Here is a 22,753-nt window from a genome sequence, read left to right on the forward strand (position 1 = left end):
AGATTATAACTTCTCAACTTCCGTAAAATAAATGAATATTCATCACGATTAAGGTATATATATTTTAATTGTTTAAGTTGAAACAACTTATTAATTGAGTTTTAATTTTGTTGGTATCGTTACTTTTTTTTAACAACAATAAAGTTGTGAAATGATGGTAGTTAAATCATATAAAGAAATATGAAATAGCTTGAGTCGGAAGATGGAAAATAATTACTTTAGTTCATTTGAATCTTAGCTCATAGTATGGGTTCGAGTGCGTTGAAGTGCATTATTCTCTTATTTATGAATAGTTTTAAATATTATGTAAAAGAAAATAAATATACTTAGAAACTATAATGAGATTATTAAAAAAAATGAAATACAAAATAGTATATGCTACTAAATATCCAAAAATAAATATCTAACAAATCAATTTCTGATTTTTCAAAAAGCAATTTTCATTTTTCCTTTTTCCTGTATGAAAAGTCTGTTATAACCCTATCTCCTTAGAAAAGCCATTTGAGCGCGGCCGTCTTCAACACGGGGGCTGGTTTGTCTTTTGACATCAGAAAAAACTCGAAGCACCCCAAATAGCATCTAATTTCCCCTGTTCAATTACTTTACTAGTATTATTATTTTCTTTATCTTATTAATACAGCTTCAAGCTTTGTCCTAAAATTTTCTTTTTCTCGAACAATGTTTTTTGGTTTAATTTACATTTTTAATATCCCTCCATTTCCTTTCATTTAATCCTATGAGGGGGTTCCTTTTAACTTTCCCAGGAGACAAACAGCAGCAGCAGTAATTAAAACCCAAATTTTCATTATGCAACTCTTTGGCTACTTCTCGATTCTCGTTGTCTTGCCTCTCAACTCTTCACTTCTCCTTCGTGTTTCAATCTCAAAATCAGTGCTGCCGAAGTAAAGAAAGTTCTCCTTCGATGTTTGCTATCTGAACGGACTTTAATTAAGGTAATCAGATGTTTCTATTTTCAATTAGATAATGAATTCGATATTAGGTTTAGATTCTCCCTTGCTGCTTTTTGTTGCACGTGGCTTTTAGATTGGATCTTGAACCCTTAAATTTTAATTTTGATGTCCTTTCTTGTGTTAATACCTTCCATTTTGCTGCTTATTTCCTTTCTGAGGCTAGCTTTGTTTTTGCTGTTTCTTTTTTTTTTTTTTTATTCTTCCGACTCTTCCGTTTGTCGAATTATTTGCTCATGCAAATGGCTAAGGAAGTCTGGGCCTTTAATTTTACCAGAAGAAAGCTTTTTTATTTTTATTTTTATTTTTATAGTTATAACCTTTTAGACCTCCTAGGATTTTACTTGTCTTAGGTTTTTCTTTTTGGTTGCATATCCTTGAAAAGTTATGTATTAGTTTTATACGTTATTAGATTCCAGCTGTGACAACATTTACAAGGATAAATTTGGTGAGAATTAGGCTGTAATTGTCCATGAATTGAAGTACTAGCTGCCCTGTCTCTTACGTGGAACATCCTCGATATGTGAGTCTTTTAGGGTTTTCCTTTTCTGGCAATGACTTCTGATGCTATTCAACTAATATCCTATCATATGATTTCATTTTTGCATGATTTTTTTTGGATGCCTCAGGTTGGGTTGCACTGAAACATGGACTGGAAGTGTTCATCTTCTGCTGCTGCGTCTTCTCTTTGCAAGGCGCCTTTAAATGCCTCGACTGCAATGCCGGAGAAGGCTCTGGTTGAGACTAACGTTGATATTGATCTTCGAGAAATTTACTTCTTGATAATGCAATTCCTGTCTGCTGGTCCTTGCCAGAGAACTTTTGAACAGTTCTCGAAGGAACTTTTGGAACACCAGCTTCTACCAAGAAGATATCATGCTTGGTTTTCTAGAAATGGTGAACATAGTGGAAACGGTGATGATGATGGCATCTCATTCCCATTAAGTTATAACAACTTAGTTGAGAGGTATACCTGCCTCTTATATTATTCGGTGTTAATCATCAACATTAAACAAGAGTTTTGGACTTCATGGTTCTGTTATACTAGCTTTATACTGTATTACCTAATGCACCTATCTATATGTTTTCTCCTTCAAATCTGTACTTCCCTGCTGGTTAGTTGTTTCTTCTTCTTTTGATGAACAGTACAGGTCTTGAATAGCCTTCCCCTAAGGAAACCTGAAAGATATTAGACATGGTTGATTTCCTTTAATTGATTATTTAATAAGTTATCTAAAGTGAAACTAAGATTAACAAGTTGATAGAGGGAATTTCTATATTTAACTCCACATCTTATTTAAATCTGCCATGATAGATTAGATTTCCTTGAAGCAAAATTTTCTTTATATATTCTCATTAATTGTTTGATCTTGGTTTAATGTCCATGATACTGATTCTGCCTCTTATAACTTGCAGGTATCCTCATATTGAGCAGGATCACTTGGTAAAGCTTCTGAAGCAACTAATCTGTACTCTGTGCAGCAAATCTGTAGGAGATGCCCATCCTCCAAATGCTGCTGATGTCCCTACGCTATTGGGATCTGGTTCCTTTTCACTTTTGAATTGTATGTGGTACTTCCATAGTAATTTGCTTTATGCTTTGTCTGTTTCCCCCCTCCCCCTGCAACTTCTCCATTGAGATTATATTCTGCAGACAGGAATTGCTAATTAAGGTAGTTGATATTTTTTGGTCAAATATGTTAAGAACATTAATGGGATGGTTATTTTTTGATGAAACATGATCAAAGTAGTGCTCTATCCATTTGTTTCACTTCCTTGATTTATGCCCTTGGATGTTTGAATAATCTGTCTTCTAATTTCGTAATGTTACCTTTCTATTATGTAGCTGACAAGAGTATGAGGAATAGGCAAGGTAAGCCTATGCCTGCCTATCTTCGTTGGCCTCATATGCAAGCTGATCAAGTTCGAGGGTTAAGTATAAGAGAAATTGGGGGAGGTTTCCGGAAGCACCACCGAGCTCCCTCTATTCGGTCTGCATGCTATGCTATTGCTAAACCATCAACGATGGTGCAAAAGATGCAGAACATAAAGAAGTTGAGAGGGCACCGGAATGCTGTCTATTGTGGTACGATCAACTGAACTTATAGTTAGGGTCTGCTTTTAGAGAATTTTATTCTGTAGATTTTCCTCCTATGGTAGTATTGTTAGAATCTAAAGAAACCCTTGAAATTTGACAGCATTAGTAAAAATTGGTGTAGTCAATTTCCTGGCATGTCTGATAGTGCATGAGGGTTCTTCTTTAAAAGAAGATGATATATGTCTGTCTCTTTTACTCTTTTTTTTTTTTTGCTTCAAATTGTCTGTCCATGTCACAGTTTGAAACTATCCTTTATGTTTGTAGCAGCCATTCATTCCTTTCAAATATTAATGAGTTTACTTGTGACCCTTTTTACTAAGTTACGCTATTTCATATATTAATTAATTTTTCTTTTTTTTTAAGAATAGGATTTTGGAGATTATATTTGTTATTTTATTTTTGGAGTATAGCATGTAATATTATATGTGGTATTTTTTTGTTTTTAGCATTTGGCACTTCAAATACCTGGGGGAAAGACTTTGACTTCATATGTTGTTGAATAGTTTTCATTTTTGTGTGAACTAGTCATTCCCTGAAATTTGTGAAGAATTATTTTTCTTATTTGATGTTCTGTTCGTTGCCACTTCCCCTAATTTATAATGCTATTTTGGCACCTATAAAATTCCTTTAAGATCTTAGTTAATGAAAACTCTTTCTAAGCCATGTTTTTTCCTCCATGTTCTTTTACACCCCGAGTTCACCACTTGGAAGATCTATAGTGGTAAATTAAATGCGATTTTATTATTAAGATAATAAAAAAAAAATTTACTAGCTTTTCTTCTCACTGGAGGAGAACTAATGTTACTCTATTTCTTATCCTTTTCTCCTTATGAAACTCTATGTTAAGCCAAGATTATGTGTAATTTGTACAATTGCTCAAGCTTCAATAGATAATGGATTAAATTGTTTTTGTTCTACAGCCATATTTGATCGCTCCGGGAGATATGTCATTACTGGTTCCGATGATCGCCTTGTCAAAATTTGGTCTATGGAAACTGCATTTTGCTTGGCCAGCTGCCGTGGACATGAGGTGGGTTCATATTGTTTATTTGACATATGATTTCTTAATCTATCAGTTTAGCCTGTAATATTATATTTCTTTCTCTACATAGCTGAATTAATTTTCTTGTTACATGCAATTTAGGGTGACATAACGGACCTGGCTGTTAGTTCAAATAATGTTTTGGTTGCATCCGCTTCAAATGATTTTGTGATTCGAGTTGTAAGAATGCTTAACCGTGCTTTACAAGATGCTCCTTTCTACTCTTGGATAACTAAATTGTTCTTTATGATCTACAGTGGCGTTTGCCAGATGGGTTACCTGTTTCAGTTCTACGAGGGCATACGGCAGCTGTTACTGCTATTGCATTTAATCCCAGGCCTGCCTTTGCTTTCCAGCTTTTATCGTGAGTCTTGTTTCCACATTTGCAGTTTCCTGTTGTAGCTTCTCTCAGTTGATCTGCCATAGTCTTCTATTTAGGTTTAATTTATGTTTGTTTCATGTGGAAGCATTTATGTTTAGGTGTTTCTTCTAATTTTAAGAAGCTTTTTCTGAAAGTTCTTGATAGTGTCTTTATTGTTGACACTTTATTCGATCATACTTGGCTAGGAACACCGAATCACAAATGTATGGCTCTTCAGTTGATCTTCAATTTTATTATATTCTGTGCTAACATTTGTAGGTCATCTGATGATGGGACTTGCCGAATCTGGGAGGCCAGATATTCACATTGTAGCCCACGCATATACCTGCCGAAGCCTTCTGAAGCTGCCACTGGTTGGAGAATTGCTTCTTGATTGTTTTGTTACTGTATATGCTATGAACTTACTCTGCAACTGATAAGTTCTCTGCAGGGAGTGGCAATTTTCCATCTAATAATGGACCTTCCTCAAGTAATGTTCCACAAACCCATCAAATATTATGTTGTGCATTTAACGTCAATGGGACAGTTTTTGTCACTGGTAGCTCTGACACTTTTGCCAGGGTGCGTCTAAAACAATGTGAATTTGTCAAGTGCATGTTTTGGTTCACTTAAATTTCTTTAACTTCAATAAATCTATATGATTTAGATTTCTTTAGTAAGAGCTAGATACTTGCAGGTGTGGAGTGCCTGTAAGCCTAATACAGATGATACACAACAACCAGTTCATGAGCTGGATGTTTTGGCTGGCCATGAAAATGATGTTAATTACGTTCAATTTAGGTTGGTCAGTTAGAATGTTGGCTATGTTGTTTCTACTTTATTTTATCCTTGTTTTCAACAAAATATCATTGCAGCTTTCTGTTTTTGTTTGCAGTGGATGTGCTGTACCTTCTAGATCCTCAATGTCTGATATCATAAAGGAGGACAATCTTCCAAAATTTAAAAATTCCTGGTCCGTGATATCTTCTTCTTAAGTCATGTTATATATCGTATCTTAAAGTTTTCTTCAGTTGTTTTTTTTCTTCAGCCATTTATCATTTAGTGTTCAATATTGTGGTTTAGCTTCTTAGATTCAGTTCCTTCAATTTTAATGTTTTTAGGTTCTGTCAGGACAACATTGTTACCTGTTCTCGTGATGGTAGTGCAATAATATGGATTCCCAGATCACGTAGATTTCATGTAAGTTGTTTTGATAAACCACAATCAAGTTCCAGTGAATGCCTTCAACTGAGATATATCCTTTTGGAGTTATGCTGAACTTAAATTCCATGAAGTTCATTTGCCGTAATGAAGTTCAACAATACGAAATTAAATGAAGTTTGATACCTTTTACAATCCTTCCACTTCCACAGGGAAAAGCAGGACGTTGGACAAAGGCATATCATCTTAAGGTTCCACCTCCTCCGCTACCTCCTCAACCTCCTCGAGGTGGTCCACGTCAGAGAGTTCTCCCTACTCCTCGTGGTGTCAATATGATTGTGTGGAGCCTGGATAATCGTTTTGTTCTAGCAGCTATAATGGGTAAAGGAGTGATTTGTAAACATTAAAGTTTATCTAAATATTAGCAAACTTAGCATTAAGTTAAAATGTTTATTCCATCAAAATGAATAATGTCTATAATGACTTTTCTTGTGTTGGTTTCTGTATGTCCTGTATATTACTGTAAATTATGTTTCTATCGGTGTCCTTTAGTGTTTGTCCTTTGATCTTTATTGGTAATCAATGGCATCACAAAATTCTTTATTGGTAATGTCTGTAAGGAATACGCTCTATATTATTTGTCTGTGTTGGCTTAATTATTTTGAAATTACTGTGAATTGCATCTTAAGAGGGTCTCCAGAAGTGCACTTCTCTTTTTGCTAATACTTCTTTGAAAGGCATCTGTTAATCTTGTTCTGTTCTCATAAAGTCATGATTTATCATCTTAAAATTAACTATGAAAATTTGTGAAGGAAAAAAGTACAAGGAAGATGGAAAACATAGTCTTGTGCAAAGCAATTTGCAGACTCTATGATTGAAATGGTCTTGTGCTATTGTCATTATAATTATTTATTAAAGTTCTTATAGTTAAACTCTATTAACCTTTTTGCTGGGGTTCGTAATGTGTGTGTAGACTCCTATTTTTGATATATGTACTTGGAAGTTGTAAGAGGCAATGTACATATCTTGAGATGCGTCCAAGTCCCTTTAACCATAAATAAAACTGTATCATGGAACCTATCTTCATATTAATCTTTCTGCAGTAAATTGTAGCATGCTGAATCTTCCTGCTACTCTACTTAAACCAAATGCTAATAGATACTATTGTTAAAAAATATAAAACCTTCATCAGGTTTTTTCTGTTGAGATTATGTGCCTTTTTAGTTTACTGGGTACTAGCTGTGTTTTCTTTTTAATCGTTAGACTTTCTGTAATTTTAGGCAATTGTATAGTTGCTAAAGCTTTTATGCTTTCTCTCTTTCTCTTTTTCATTTAAAATATCAAATGTTACCGTTTATGTTGTCGAGGTTGTGATGTAATGCTCTTTGCTTCTTTTTGAGCTTCTGGTTTAAAATTGCTAATTTGGAACTATTTGTTGTTATTTCAGATTGCAGAATATGCGTGTGGAATGCTGTTGATGGTAGTTTGGTACATTCTTTGACTGGTCACGTTGCATCAGTAAGTTGTGTCTAGCATTTTCCTGCCCTTCTCAATAGATTCATATGATCATCGTATTGATTTGTTTGTTCCTTTTTCTTTCTTTCTTCTTGACAATGACAAAACAATTAGAGAGAGATGATTTCCTTCTTAGGTTACAACTGACCAGAACTTTTCCTCGTTATTATTGTTCACCTCTTTCTAAATTCAGTTGATAGTATTTTTCTTTTTAATTCAGAGGATAACTTGAGTGAACTTCATTGGCTTAATCTGAACTGTTGAAGTATTCTCAATTAACATGATGCACTTCCTTACCTAAAATTAGATTTTCTTCACTGATTTGAGATGAATGTCTTGCAATTAATATTGTTTGGCTCACACTTCAAATATATGTATATATATATATTTTTTTTGTTCCGATATTGCTTCACATGCTTCTTGGTGGTATTCTCAGACATCCATTTCCTTGTCAACTGGTTGACATCTTGTTGGAAAAAATTTACTATTTTAATTAGTTCCTAACTTTGGTGTTGAATTTTTTGCAGTCTTATGTTTTGGATGTCCATCCTTTCAATCCTCGAATTGCAATGAGTGCTGGATATGATGGAAAAACAATAGTTTGGGATGTGAGTTTCTTGTTCTTGTTGATCTCTTGACTTATTGCCAAATTATTTGTTTACTTATTACTTTCTTTGGGAACTATATTTCCAGATATGGGAGGGCATACCCATCCGGACATATGAAATTGGGCGTTTTAAGTTGGTTGATGGGAAGTTTTCTCCGTAAGTGAAAATGTTCGCCCTTTAATTTCTTTTGTAGCTTTCTTTAGTTGGAGAGACGACATTAATATAGAATTCATATATCAAGACAAGGATTATTGCATTGATCCTTCGTAGCCATACATTTACTTCTTTATCCCTGTATCATTTCATACTTTGGTTTGGCTCCATTCATTTTATGATCCTTGACTGCACTTATGCTCTTAGCAGATTGGTTATATTAGCGAATAAACTATTTATTGTTTTTGTTTCAATGTTTTGGCTATGTGGGCCTGTTGATATGGTACCCAAGTTCATTGTACGCTTGTATATGAATGCTTAGCTGAAGTATTTGAAAGTTTCCAAGAGAGCTTTTAATAAAACTGTTCTGTTATTATTAACTAAAGAACTGAACTTAAACAGAGAAAACAGTCCTAATCCTAATTGGGAAAATAGTTCCCTTATTCTAATAAACTACTAAAACATAAGGGAAAATAGTTTCCTTATTCTAATAAACTACTAAATGATAAAATAAAAATATTCCTAGAATATGAATAAAATTTATCTTCCTAAATAAGATTTGTCTACCTAAATAAATTTAAAATATATACATATTTCAACACCCTCCCTCAAGTTGGTGCATATATATCAATCATGCCCAACTTGCTTATAAGAAAATCAAAGCTTGTCTTAGAGAGTCCTTTGGTGAGTATGTCAGCAATCTGTTGTTTTGAAGGAACAAATGGCATGAACACTTGGCCTTCTTCAATCTTCTCCTTGATAAAGTGTCTATCAATCTCAACATGTTTAGTTCTGTCATGTTGGACTGGGTTGTGAGCAATACTAATGGCAGCTTTGCTATCACATTACAACTTCATTGGTGAAGTTATTGGTTTCCTCAGCTCTTCCATAATTCTTTTTAACCACATCATTTCACAAATTCCTTGAGCCATTGATATAAACTTAGCCTCTGCACTACTTCTTGCTACAACACTTTGTTTTTTGCTTCGCCAAGTCACAAGGTTTCCCCAAACAAATATACAGTATCCTGATGTAGATCTTCTATCTGTTATTGAGCCTGCCCAATCTGCATTTGTATAAGCTTCAATTCCTCTGTGTTCTGATTTCTTGAAGAATAAGCTCTTTCCAGGTGAACTCTTCAAGTATCTTAGAATTCGAAACACTACTTCTTCATATTCCTCTATTGGAGAGTGCATAAATTGACTCACTAAGCTCACTGCAAAAGCTATGTGTGGCCTTGTATGTGATAAGTAAATTAACTTACCAACTAATCTTTGGTACTGCCCTTTATCAACTAATCGACCTTCTTTATTTCCGAATTTTACATTTGGATCGATTGCTGTGTCAGCTGGGCGGCAACCACTCATCCCAGCCTCTTTTAAAAGATCAATTACATATTTTCTCTGAGAGACCACAAGACCCTTCTTTGATCGAGCAACTTCCATTCCAAGAAAGTATTTCAAATGACCCAGGTCTTTGATCTCAAACTCCAATACTAGATGCTCCTTGAGACGCCTTATTTCATCCACATCATCTCCTGTAAGAATGATATAATCGACATAAACTATAATAACTGCTATTCTACCTTTTTGTGTATGTTGATAGAACATTGTGTGATCAGCTTGCCCTTGTGAGTAACCTTATTTTTTAACAGCTTGAGTGAACCGTTCAAGCCAAGCTCGAGGAGACTGATTGAGACCATACAAAGATTTCTTGAGTTTACATACTCGAGTTCCAAATTTTTCTTCAAAACCTGGAGGAGGATCCATGTAAACTTCTTTTTCAAGTTTCCCATCTAGGAAAGCATTCTTCACATCTAGCTGCTGTAAAGACTAATCAAGATTAACAGCAATTGATAAAAGAACTCTACGGAATTTAGTTTGGCTACTGGAGCAAATGTTTCAAGATAATCTATCTCGTATGTTTAAGTGTACCCTTTAGCCACCAACCGGGCTTTGTATCTATCTAAAGATCCATTTGATTTGAATTTGGTTGTGAACATCTATTTACAGCCCACAGTTTTTTTTTCTACAGGTAATTCTATTGTTTCCCATGTACTTTTTTTTTCAAGAGCGCGCATCTCCTCTAAAATAGCCTCCTTCCACTCAGGAACCTGTAAAGCATCTTTCACATTTTTGGGTATTTTTATAGTATCGAGACACGAAACAAAGGTTGAAAATGTCAAAGACAAGGCTTTATAGGATACAAAGTTAGACATGGGATATTTGACGATATTTCTAACACCTTTTGTTTTGGCAATTGGAATATTTAAATTAGAAAATTCATTGCCTGGATTATGAGCTTTACCTGGATTTTTGACAGGATCTTGCGGGTCGGATTCTTGGTGATGAATCTGGTGGATTCCACTTTCTTGATTTCGATTTCTTCTTGAGTAAACAATTAACTCCTTTATTTGTTCTTTATTCTCATGATCAGACTTTACACCTTCATACTCCTTTTCATTAACATTAACATCATTAATTTCTGTGTTAATCATAAATTCGCCTTCCCCATTATTAGAATCTCTATGTTGTATATTCCTAGTCTTTTCTTGATCAATTATAGAATCTTCCTTAGTATAATTCCCTCCCTGAAGATTAGAATCAAAATAAGATTGTGTTTCAACAAATGTGATATCCATGGTAACAATAATCTTCCTATCAATTGGATCATAACATTTTTAACCCTTTTTATTAGAAGCATAGCCAACAAAGACACATTTTTTTGCTCTAGGATCTAGTTTACCTTGGTTGTGAAGATGAACAAAAACACTAAACCCAAAAACTCGGAGGGATAAATCTGTGATTAATTTAGAGTTTGGAAAGTTATCTTTAAAGAGACGAAAAGGAGTTCTATAGTTTAGAGTTTTACTAGTCATTCTATTAATAAGATATGTAGCTGTTAACAAGGCTTCGCCCCAAAGATAACGCGATACCTGACTAGTGAACATCAAGGCTCTAGTTACTTCCAAAAGATGTCGGTTTTTTCTTTCTGCAATCCCATTTTGTTGTGGTGTATTTGTACAAAAACTTTGGTGGACTATTCCATGTTTGGTTAAGAAAACGCCTAATTGGTCGCTAAAAAATTCTCCACTATTGTCTGTCCGAAATACTTCTATTTTCACACCAAATTATGTTTCCACTATAGCATAAAAAGACTGAAACACATTTTTAACTTCAGACTTATCTTTTAATAAAAACACCCAACAAATTCGAGTATGATCATCAATAAATGTGACAAACCAACGTTTTCCTGAAAAAGTTGAGACTCTTGAAGGTCCTCAAACATCATTATGAATTAACGAAAAAGGTTTGGAGGCTTTATATTTTTGAGGTGGAAAAAATGATCGATGATGTTTAGCTAATTCACAAAAATCACAATGATATGAAGAAGGACTTTTATTTTTAAATAGATTAGGTAACAAATATCTTAAATAGTAAAAATTAGGATGTTCAAGCTTATAATGCCAAATCATAACCTTATCAAAATCAGAAACAGAATTTAAACATAAAGTAGTTGTTGGTTGATTTAGATGGTCGTCTTCAAGAAAGTAAATTCCACCAACTTCTTTAGCATTGCCAATCATCCTTCTCGAGACCATGTCCTGAAACTTACACATAGAAGAGTCAAATATAACATGACAATTTGAGAACTGAGATAATTTACTGACCGATATGAGATTACAAGCTAGATTTGGCACATGTAAAACATCATGTAAAACCAAGGAAGACGAAATTTTAACAGTTCCTTTCCCGGCTATTGCCGAGAAGGACCTATCTGCTACTTTGATCTTTTTGTTTCCTGCGCAAGGTGTGTAAGTTGAAAAAAGAAAATGACTACTAGTCATGTGATCACTAGCTCCAGAATCGATGATCCACGTGTTTGTTTTACAAGGCTTGACATTGAGAAAAACAGAAAAATCAATACCTGATTGGGCAAAAGAGGAAGACGGATTATTGGATAAGTTAGGAATAGAAGAATTCATCCAAAATTGTGGTGATTGAAAAAACTTGTGTAGATGCTCTAATTGTTCCTTAGTGAATGGAGACCCTTCCAGAGAACTTTGGCCCTCATAATTTCCATTAGTTGTTTGGAAAGCTCTGCTATCCCCTGATTGTGAACCACGATCATTGCCACTCTTTTTCCTTCCATTTGTCGGTTTCCCATGGAGCTTCCAACACGTTTCTTGAGTGTGCCAATATTTTTTGCAGTGATCGCACCAAGGTTTAACCATGATGTTACTAGAGATTTGACCTAACTCAAATGCCATGAAAGTTTTCAAGAGAGCTTTTAATAAAACTGTTCTGTTATTATTAACTAAAGAACTGAACTTAAATAGAGAAAACAGTCCTAATCCTAATTGGGAAAATAGTTCCCTTATTCTAATAAACTACTAAAACATAAAATAAAAATATTCCTAGAATATGAATAAAATTTATCTTCCTTATAAGATCTATTTACCTAAATAAATTTAAAATATATACATATTTCAATAGTATTATTGTCTTCACATCAGATGCTTAGTTCTCTGGTAGTTTATGCCTCATGAGGAACACAAAACGCTGGCTTAGGTTTTTTAGAAAGTTTCGCAGCGCATAAATTTTTGCAGTAAGCAAAACATGGATTAGATATGCTCTGCCTCTTTAATTGTACGATATTCCAATTTTGTTAGCTTGATATTCCAGCTGTTCTAGTCTGTTTGTGATTGATCACCCATGATATTCTATTGAAAAAGTTGTGGACAGTCAAAATGTTAAATCATGTATTTTATGATGTCTCCATAACTTTTTGACTTTGACACATTGTCCTTGTGAGGGAGGTGCACATGTGCTTAGAATTTTGAATGCAAGAAGCTGACCAAGAATACTTTATTATGTTGGGTGGTTTATATTTGTAGCTTTCACCAGTGATGGTTTTATTGAAAAATCTTTTTGGTTCTTGTTGTATGGACTTCAAATCTGAACTATTTTATTGAATCTCAAGAGCTTTTCTTGTGAAGATGCTGTAACATTTTTCCCTTCTTTGATAGGGATGGAACGTCAATTGTACTTTCAGATGAAGTTGGCCAGATACATTTGCTTAACACTGGCCAGGGTGAATCTCAAAAGGATGCCAAGTATGATCAGGTAGCTGAAAACTTTACTTGTAGAGCCTGAATCTCCCCTTTGCCTCTTTATTTATTTAGCTATTTATCCTTTTTTTTCTTTCCCCTTCTCTCCTTGTAATACTAGTTGTGTCATGTAATTGCTTTATGAGGTTGTGTATGCTTTTCTGGCAGTTCTTTCTTGGAGACTATCGCCCCCTTATTTGGGATTCTGCTGGAAATGCTCTTGATCAGGTATATCGCAACTCCATGTCAAATTAACTGGTGGTAGGTTTCATGGTAGTCCAGAAAGTTCAGTATGTATTGCTCCAAAATACATAGACAACCAGGAGAGATTTGAAGCATTATTGTTTCTATGCAATGCTTGTTCATCATTTTGCAACTGATGTGCTATTCATATAACTTTGTTTCAGGAGACACAGTCTACTCCGCATCGTAGGAACATGCAAGATCTTATTTGTGATTCCAGTATGACTATAACTCCTGCTTCTGTTGATTGTTTAATATGTTATCCTAATATGATTTAGCAAATGATTTTGATGGAAATTCCAGGCATGATTCCGTACCCAGAACCTTATCAGAGTATGTACCAGAAACGGCGACTTGGTGCGCTGGGTATTGAGTGGCATCCATCCTCCACAAAGTTGGCTATTGGTCCAGATATCAGTTTAGGCCAGGATTTTGAAATGCCACTCTTAGAAGATCTGGAAAGAGTGATGGAACCACTACCTGATTTCATGGATGCCATGTATTGGGAACCTGAAAACGAAGTTATCAGTGATGACACTGATTCGGAGTACAATGTTGCTGAGGAATGTTCTACAGAAGGTGAACAGGGGGCATTGTGTTCCAGCTCTTCTAGAGGCACAGAGAGCGGTGAAGAAGACAGTGAGGTTGAATGCAGTCACAAAGATAGCCTTCGCAGATCACGAAGAAGAAAATGCAGCCCTGAAGTAAGTGGGATTAGCCTTCTACCAGTTTTCATTATTGTTTGGACTATGTTCTAAACTAAGTATTGTCATTTTCAGTCTGAGTTGAAGACTTCATCAGGGAGGCGAGTCAAAAAGAGATATTTGGATGAGCGTGATGGAACTATACTCAAAACCAGTAGAACTAAAAAATCAAAAAGTGGCAGAAAAGCTTCAAAGAGAAAGTCTTCCAAGGGAAAGACATTGAGACCTCAGAGAACTGCTGCACGTAATGCTCGAAGCATTATGTCTAGAATCACTGGGACATCTACGGATGGAGATGATGAAGTGGACTCAGAAGGTGATTCATCAAATAGTGAGTCGTCGTCTCAGGATTCAAGATCTTCAAACAGTGAAACTGAGAGACACTTGGAGAATGTAAAACTGAAGTCTATAAAGAAGGAACAAGAGTCTGAGGGCATAGTATGGTCTCATGAGCTCCCCAAATCTCAATCAGATACTGTGAACAGGAAGAGATTGGTCTTAAAGTTCTCGTTACGTGATTCTAGGAAGCCAGGTGCTTCAGAGGCCACCAGATTGAACACTGGCAATCATATCAATATACCAGACCCTTCATCTGGATCTTCAGGAGCTTTTGATGAGAATAAAAATGACCGCACCAAAGACCCTGGCTTAACCACTGCAGATGTGGAGCTCTCTGAGCATGACAGGATTGATCTGGAAGATACAAGGCAATCTTTAAATACTGAGGACCATTTAGAGAAATTTGTGGGGGAAAAGGATAACAAAATCAGATGGGGAGAGGTTAAAGTTCGGACATCCAAGCGTTCAAGGTCAGGAGATTTGTTGCCAAGTGATGTCCCCAATGGAAACAGGATTATTGCTGTGAATAGGTATGTTAAATCTAGGATGAATTGGAACTTTTACTCTTAACATGAAATCCATGTTTATGGATATGTTTTGTCTTGCAGGGAAGAGGGAGAGTTAACTGCTCCTACATTGCAAGATCTGGATGGAGGGATGATGGAAGAGTTTGCTCCTGATGAGGTGCACAAATCTTTACTGTCCTTAGGTGACCATCAACTGAATGGTAGTGCTTCAGCATCTTACTCTAATATCAGCCTCAACCAGGGAGATATGGATCAGTCTAGCTGTGATAAATATGGTAATCATGACTCTTTGCAAACAAATCAGGTTAAACAATCTCATGAATCAAACGAGATTACCCCACTCAAATTAGTGAAATTAAGAATAAGGACAAAGGCAATTTCAGGGGACCTTGGAAGTCCTTCCAAACAGAAGTCCCTCACTGTAGTTAATGGTCCAACCTGCAATGAACATGATGTGAGGCCCAGAAACACTTTGCCTGCAGAACAAAATCAAAGTTACAGCAGGCAAGAAATGGGTGAAGGTTCGGACAGATCAAGTTCTCTGCAGTTGTTGCACTCAGGTTTGAAGTTGAACATGTATGATGGGGAACACCCATATAAAGACACAACTAATTCCGAAGGCTTAAATGTCATCAACGATCATGATTCAGAAATTATGTTTACCGAAGCAGCAGCTGATGCAGTTAACAGAAGACAGTCCATGAAGATGAAGGCAACTTCACTAGAGCAGAATGCTTGGAACCATAACTTGAGGGTAAGAGTAGATCATTCATTAGCAGGGACATCAGAAAATGAAGAAAAAACCTCTTTGAAAACATATAATGGTATTGCATCTGAACAATGGATGTCAAGTTCCAAACATAGAGACAGATCAAGATCCAGCAGAACCAAGCGGGGCGGTGGCCATGACAATGACTTAAAATTTTCAAGTGGAAGGAAGTCAAATCCTTCTGTTAGAAAATTATCATGGTTGATGGTGTCGGAACAGGAAGAGGGTTATCGTTATATACCTCAGCTGGGCGATGAAGTTGTATATTTCAGACAGGTATGCCATGCTTGCTCTGTTGTTGTTTTTCCCTCATGTTTTTTAGTAGAAACTTGAAAATTAGTATTTCACAAGACTTGAATATTGGTTCTGTTATTTTGCAGGGGCATCAAGAGTGCATTGAAGAAGGTTTCATGAAGGGGACTGGTCCATGGAGCTCAAGGGGACACCTGAGTGCGGTGGAAATTTGCAGGGTTGTAGACCTTGCTTATTCCCACGTTCCAGGTTCTGGAGAGAGTTGCTGTAAAATCACACTTAGATTTACTGATCATTCATCATGTGCATTTGGCGAGGTATTTATATTGACCTTGCCTGAGTTGATAGGTCTTCCTGATTTTCTTGTTGAGAAGACAAGATATGATGCTGCAATGAGCAGAGAATGGACTCGTAGGGATAAATGCCTAGTATGGTGGAAGAACCACGATGAGGAGGGTGGAAGTTGGTGGGATGGTAGAATCATTACTTCACAGCCCAAATCTATGGATTTCCCTGATAGTCCTTGGGAAAAATATGAAGTTATTTACAAAGATGGCTGTAAGTATCGGCACAGTGCTTGGGAACTGCATGACCCTAACTTTACATGGGAGCACCCACATATTGGTTCTGAAATCAGGGATAGGCTCCTGTCTGCTTTTGGTAAATTAGAGCGTTCAGTAGTCAGAGATCAGGTTCTTTTTAACTACTTCCGTTCCTCAAATTCTAAAGGACTTTGCTTGTGAAAATTTTGTTTAAATTGTAGAAGAAAATGGTATTTTTTACTTTATTTCTGCATTTCAAATGTTGCAGGATTTTTATGGATTCCAGAAACTGAACGAAGCTGCTCAGAAGTCAGAATTCCTTAACAGGTCCAAATTCCCATTTCAAAACTATCCATCTTATTTCTTTTCGTTTATACTGTCTCTTCCTACCACTTGTTTTAGAAATATTACCAAATGGGGTTTGTGTGTTTATGCATGCTCATATACATATCTTCACTTAAAACGAAATGTCTTTTATCGGTTTATGGGCTATATTAAAAATCTCTTTAATTAGGAAAGCAGAAAAGAACTGTGATTTTCAGGTATTCAAACTATCTAAAACTTCACTAGACACTGGTTAATTCCATTTGTTTGCTTGAGTTTATCTTCGTATTTGGCATTTATTATTGCCTGAAACTAATCAATAGGAAAAGTGTAGTAGTGCCACGCTGCGACTGAGAGTGAAGATTGTACCCTTCTTTTGATAACTGGCATGCATTATTACACACTTTATGTATAGGAATGGAGCAATTGCCATAATAGATATTAATTGATCTTCTGTACATTTTGTTTGGTCAGATTTTGCCATCAATCTTTGTATTAGCATAAGTTATGGATTTAGTCCTGTACTCTAATTTGATCAATTTTAGTCTTTGTACTTTTTGAAATTTGAAATTTCCATCCATCAGGTCAGAGTTTGCTATTAGTCCCATACCATGCGTAAGCGGTGTATTTAGTCCTTATTTTCTAATTCTATCATTTTAGTCTCTATACTTTTTCGAATTTTAAAAGTATTGACTCAAACAGTAGCTTTTAAATCCATAAACTAAAATGAGGTGGTGCTTTTATGAGTGTTATGAGGAAATAGCAAGCTAACATAGCATTATACATATGATAATATATTTACAGCATAAGGTTTTGGAAATAAAAAAATTTTAACATAATGAATTTAGATCAAGATTGGAATTTCAAAATTCGAAACGTATAGAGACTAAATGATCAAATTAGAGTACATGCACTAAATCTGCACCTTACTGTTAGTATAGATGCTAATAGCCGAATTTGACCATTTTGTTTCCATATAGAATCTCTTCGAGCCTATAAAAACTGAAACTTAAAGGTAACATTTTGAAATGGAATTCTCACAGGTTTCCAGTTCCATTGTATCCCGATTTCATCCGGCTTAGGTTAGAGAACAACTATTATCGAACGTTGGAAGGAGTGAAGCATGACATAAAAATAATGCTTTCAAATGCGGAGAGTTATTTCGCTAGAAGTGCTCACCTATCTTCGAAGATGAGGCGTCTATCAGACTGGTTTACCAAGACATTGTCAAGGTTGTAGGAAGCTGTAAAGGTATTCTTTTTTTCTTCTATTTTTTAAATTTTAGTTCACATCTCTTACAACTCATGGGTCCAATTTTGTAAAACAAACCAATTTTAGGCATATTACTGAACATTGATAAAAAGGAATGAATGGAGTTACAAAGGGGAAAAGGGGTGCTTGCAATTCTGTTCTAAATATTGGTTCATTTATAGGTCCTGCATATCCTTGATGAGTTATAAGAGAGAGAAAAAATGTCACATCTAATTTGAGAAAACATTGCCTTTAGGTTTTTTTCTTTTTAATATAAAAATAATGCTGCTTTCTAATTGCTAATTGATGTTGCTGCTGTGTTTTTATAATTTCTGTCCTGATTTGGACTTTGGAGTGATCTGCGAATGCTGGAATTTTAAAATATTAAGTTATTTAAATGCCCATGTGTGAAACTTTTATTATAACTAGAATTCATATGTGAAAATAATTATATTTTTAAAAATTATAATTATAAATGTATGAAATTAGTTTTTAGGTTTATTTTATTTTATCATTGTGATCTTAGTTTAGGTTTTAAGTTCTTTTTACCGAGTATGATACCAAATTCAGTCAAGTATTTTGTATTTTGTCAAATAAGTTTTTTGTCATAATGATAAATTAAGCTCTTAATGTTTATAATTTTTGTCAATTTGATACTTATTCTTAAGTTAAAAATTGGCTCTTAATGTTTATAATTTTGTCAATTTTATACTTATTGAGTTAAAAGTTGACCCTAAAAAGGAGTTAAATTTGATCATTATCTTTTCAAAAGAATCAACTTGTTGTTTTTTAACAGAAATATAATTAAATGTTAATTTTTAAACATGAAAGCTCGTATGACAATATATATATATGTATGTTTATTTTTTAATTTTATCAACTTTTTTATATTTTTTGAATTTTAAAATATTTTATAATTTTTAAATTATTTGTTGAGGTGATATATAAGATAAATATTGTTATGTTGTATCTTGTATGGTATTTACGTGAATTATCATGTAGTTTAATATTTTAATCAATATTTTTATTGGAAAAAGTATTTTAAAATTTTTAAAGGTTGAAGGACTTAAGGAACTTTCGAATAGTTGATTCATGACTGTTCCATCTAAAATTAATACCGACCTGGCACGGTAAAAGAAAATACATAAATAATATGACAGAAAATAAGATGAACTAATAAGAATATATGCACGAACGTTATGATTTATATAAATATGTTATTGTGAACAAAATATGATATAAAATGTACATAAAATACTAATATATCAATTGTCACATTTTAATTTCAACTGGTCAGAAGAAATGCATTTTTAAAGAAAATGTGTGATTTTATTTTTGAATTATCAATGCACTTAACATAGGCAATGCTAAACATATATTATTATTTTCTATAAGATTTACTTTTGCTCTTAACTTTTTGTATTTTTCTGTTTTATACAGTAACTTTTAAATTCTTAAATTAGAAAAAAAATACGTTTTATTGTGATTGAACTAATAAAATATACTTTTTGTTGCAATAGTAATGTTAACTCAACAGATAAGAGTGATATATTTTTAACTTTATTTTTAATTTTTAATAGCGCACTATTCTCTTATTTATGAGTTAAAAGAGATTACGAGTAATTTTAAGCATTGTGTCAAAAAGACTAGATATCATCGGAATCAATAATGAAATTATTTTTATGTTTGAAGGTTGGTAATTTTTAATATTATTTATAATAATATTAATAAAAATATTTGGGTTATTGGCCTTTTTTTTTTTTACTTTCAAAAATTTTATGAAAAAAATATATGAATTATGAGGCTTTTTCCTTGGATAAAATGATATTTCATAAAGTAATGTCTTAATTTATTTATTCAATATACATTGAACTAGGTTAATACTGATGATATTGTAACTTATTTTAATACTGAGGTACTAAATATATTATTTCCCATGTTATTACAATAACCATTTTAAATTAACTTAAAATTTTAAATTATTCTAAATTATTGAGATTATATCAATTAGGCCTTTTAGTATAAAAATCTTCAATTTAATTATTAAATGATACGTCCAAAAATCTAGTTTTGAGGTTTTGAAATTTTTACTTAAGTTTTATTGTTTGTTTCTTTTTCTTTCTTTCTTATTTTTTATTTTTAAAAGTTATGCGATAATGTTCTATTTATTTAAAATTTTCATGTTAAATTTAGCTATACAAGATTTCATGTGTCATTTAATAACGTATACATTTCTATTGACATGCTAATCATATTCAATTGTTATTTACCAAATTTATAGAGAAAATACACATCATCTTTTAATTTAATCATTATACATATAACACTTTCATGTTTCCATAATAATCTCAATCTCATCACATTATTAAATTTCACAACTCATAACTCATGTTTCCAAATCAATTTCAAAATACAAATATAATCATAATTCCAATTCTCTTCGTATATAAATCATCAGTGGTGGAGCCAAGGGGCATGTAGTGGTCCCGATCCCTCCTTAAAATATAAAATTTTTCATTTAAACCTTTTATAATTTATAAATTTTGAATTAGTAATAGTGTACTTTGACCCCAAAAAATAATAAAATTTGATTTAATCTTTTAAAAATTATAAAGATATAGTCTATTAAAATGGTGAAATTACATTTTACTATCGTAATAATATACAATTTAATTTCGGCCCCCCCAAAAAATTTTCTAACTCCACTACTATAAATCATTCATATTTCACTTATACTATTTTCATATCCATGTATGAAACTTTATAGTTCCCTCATGTAATGTGCATTCACATATACACTTTACTTAACAATTCATCACATAACTATTTTATATAGACACATATATGTTAAGGAAAAATGTAAAATAGACATATGTTATTTCAAATGTTTTCATAGCTATCAATTTATTTCACATAACTATTTTATTTAATATAGTATAACTATATATACATATTTGTAATTTAGCTGAGCTAATCAGCTAGTCCCATCGGCCTGTCATGCTAAAGTTGATTAATCCTTTGTAAAGTACCTTATTAAAAAATATGGATATTCAGGACAGGTCAAACCAACCAAGGACGATGCAAAGTAGAAAACAAATATCAATTCCATTGTAATATGTAAATGCGCGGTTCTGTGAATTGATAACAAATATCACCTTTCATTTTGTGAAATGGTAACAAATTACAACTTTAATTTTGTGAAATGATAAGAATATTAACTTTAATTTTGTTAAATGATAAAAATATTTCTTTAAAAACATAATAGAAAAATAATCAAAAAAATCTAAACGTTCAATACAATGATAAAATTAATCAGTCCAAATGTCGGTCAAAATCAGTGCCACATCTGGGTGGTCGACGATTGTGTCTTTGAGTGAGGTTGCGGTCTTGATAGCTCCTTTTTTTCGCCTTCGGTTGATTGCGGTCCTTGCATTCTTGGTTGCCATCATGCATCCTTCAGTCTAGGAATAGGTGGTTGGGAAGATGACCCAACTTGGTAGAACAAAGATCCTAGAGGTGTTTGCATCACAAACAATGAAAAAGCATAACCACGTTAAGTCCCATACATTGATGGAATAATGAGCAGACTTTCCGTCAGTGCCTGAAACATAGACGGCCTATACATTGTCATCGGCATCGTTGTCGTTAAAGGTGCCGATGGCATAGGTGTGTAATACATCGGGGACAGATGTACTACACTCCAACCTGACATAGGACTAGAAGCAGAAAAATGTGGTGCATTATATGATGCTTGTGTAAAGATGATAGTGTTAGAATACACACTAGAATAAGACGATACATATTGACTAGTGGGTGGTGTGGGCATTGGTTCTGCAGCCGTCAATGTCAGTTATTGCTTGGGCGCTAATGACGGACCCACTTCGTCAGTCCTTGGATTTAAAGGAGGTATCGTGGCGTACTCGTATGGGGATGATGACACCTTGCCTCTTTTCCGTACAAAAATTGCTTGCCATGGATCGTAAACCATGGTATGTACTCTAGATCGTATGCTAACTCCAAAACGATAATAGGTTCGCGAGTAGGTAAGAAATCATACAGATTATTCCACATGTTGATATGTTGGGAGTGGAATACCAGCCAATTCTCATTCTGCTATTGCAAATCGATAGGATGCAGATTGTCAAGGTCTTGAGGTGCCACGAGAATCGATAGCTGAAATCTTAACTGCTGGAACACTTTATCAATATCGTGCATCTCAATGGTCACGTACACTACCAATGGGACCTTCACATGCTAGATGTTGGGGTTCACAAAGAATTCATTGGGGATGACTTCTCGAATTGTCGAATCCTTGTATGGTGTTCATTCAAACTATATTAATGTGATAAAAACATTAATAGAAATCGACTATGTTAATATTATATAGTTCAAATTTAAATAAATAGATACCTAATTGGTTTAATAGAAGTTGTATATATTAAAGTTCAGTAGGTAACCCAACATGACTTGGCCCATGGTTCCACCTATTTAAATAACTTGTTAGCATAATAATATTTATTTAAATAAATTTTATTATTAAAATATCTACTGAATTTTACCTTATTACGAGTGGGAATACATACGGGTAGTTCGCTCGAGGACGTAAAAATGGAAATCGATACTGCACCCAAGATTGCAATAGTAAAATGTAACCACCAATTTTGATTTTTCCTGGTTGCGTTGCCCGACACATATCCCGGTACAATGTTGCCAACACGGTAGACCCCTAACTAAGTTTGCCCGCTCCTTTAAAATCTATGAGTTTCAACAGACACTTTAGATGGAT

General features: G+C 33.9%; 1 protein-coding gene across 3 annotated transcripts; it reads left to right on the forward strand.

Annotated features, from left to right (window-relative positions):
* The first annotated feature begins 503 nt into the window (after positions 1-503).
* LOC108450531 (uncharacterized) lies at positions 504-18,107 on the forward strand. Of its 3 annotated transcripts, XM_053030323.1 has the most exons (26): positions 510-953; positions 1,381-1,491; positions 1,598-1,935; positions 2,385-2,533; positions 2,815-3,054; positions 3,987-4,096; positions 4,211-4,288; positions 4,366-4,472; positions 4,749-4,843; positions 4,921-5,051; positions 5,167-5,270; positions 5,365-5,442; positions 5,591-5,669; positions 5,843-6,011; positions 7,078-7,148; positions 7,673-7,753; positions 7,839-7,909; positions 12,936-13,032; positions 13,185-13,244; positions 13,424-13,478; positions 13,563-13,963; positions 14,039-14,832; positions 14,911-15,874; positions 15,979-16,542; positions 16,661-16,719; positions 17,760-18,107. In XM_053030323.1, exons 3-26 carry the CDS (start codon positions 1,616-1,618, stop codon positions 17,953-17,955), a joined length of 5,073 nt encoding a protein of 1,690 aa, XP_052886283.1. In that variant the 5' UTR covers positions 510-953; positions 1,381-1,491; positions 1,598-1,615; the 3' UTR covers positions 17,956-18,107. The 3 variants fall into 3 exon arrangements, with proteins under 3 accessions (XP_017603695.1, XP_052886283.1, XP_017603703.1); XM_017748206.2 differs by lacking the exon at positions 1,381-1,491 and having other exon boundaries at positions 504-953; XM_017748214.2 differs by lacking the exons at positions 510-953; positions 1,381-1,491; positions 1,598-1,935; positions 2,385-2,533; positions 2,815-3,054 and having other exon boundaries at positions 4,037-4,096; positions 4,921-4,959.
* The last annotated feature ends 4,646 nt before the right edge of the window (positions 18,108-22,753 follow it).

This window comes from Gossypium arboreum, chromosome 7 (assembly GCF_025698485.1).
Source record: "Gossypium arboreum isolate Shixiya-1 chromosome 7, ASM2569848v2, whole genome shotgun sequence".
Classification (NCBI taxonomy): Eukaryota; Viridiplantae; Streptophyta; class Magnoliopsida; order Malvales; family Malvaceae; genus Gossypium; species Gossypium arboreum.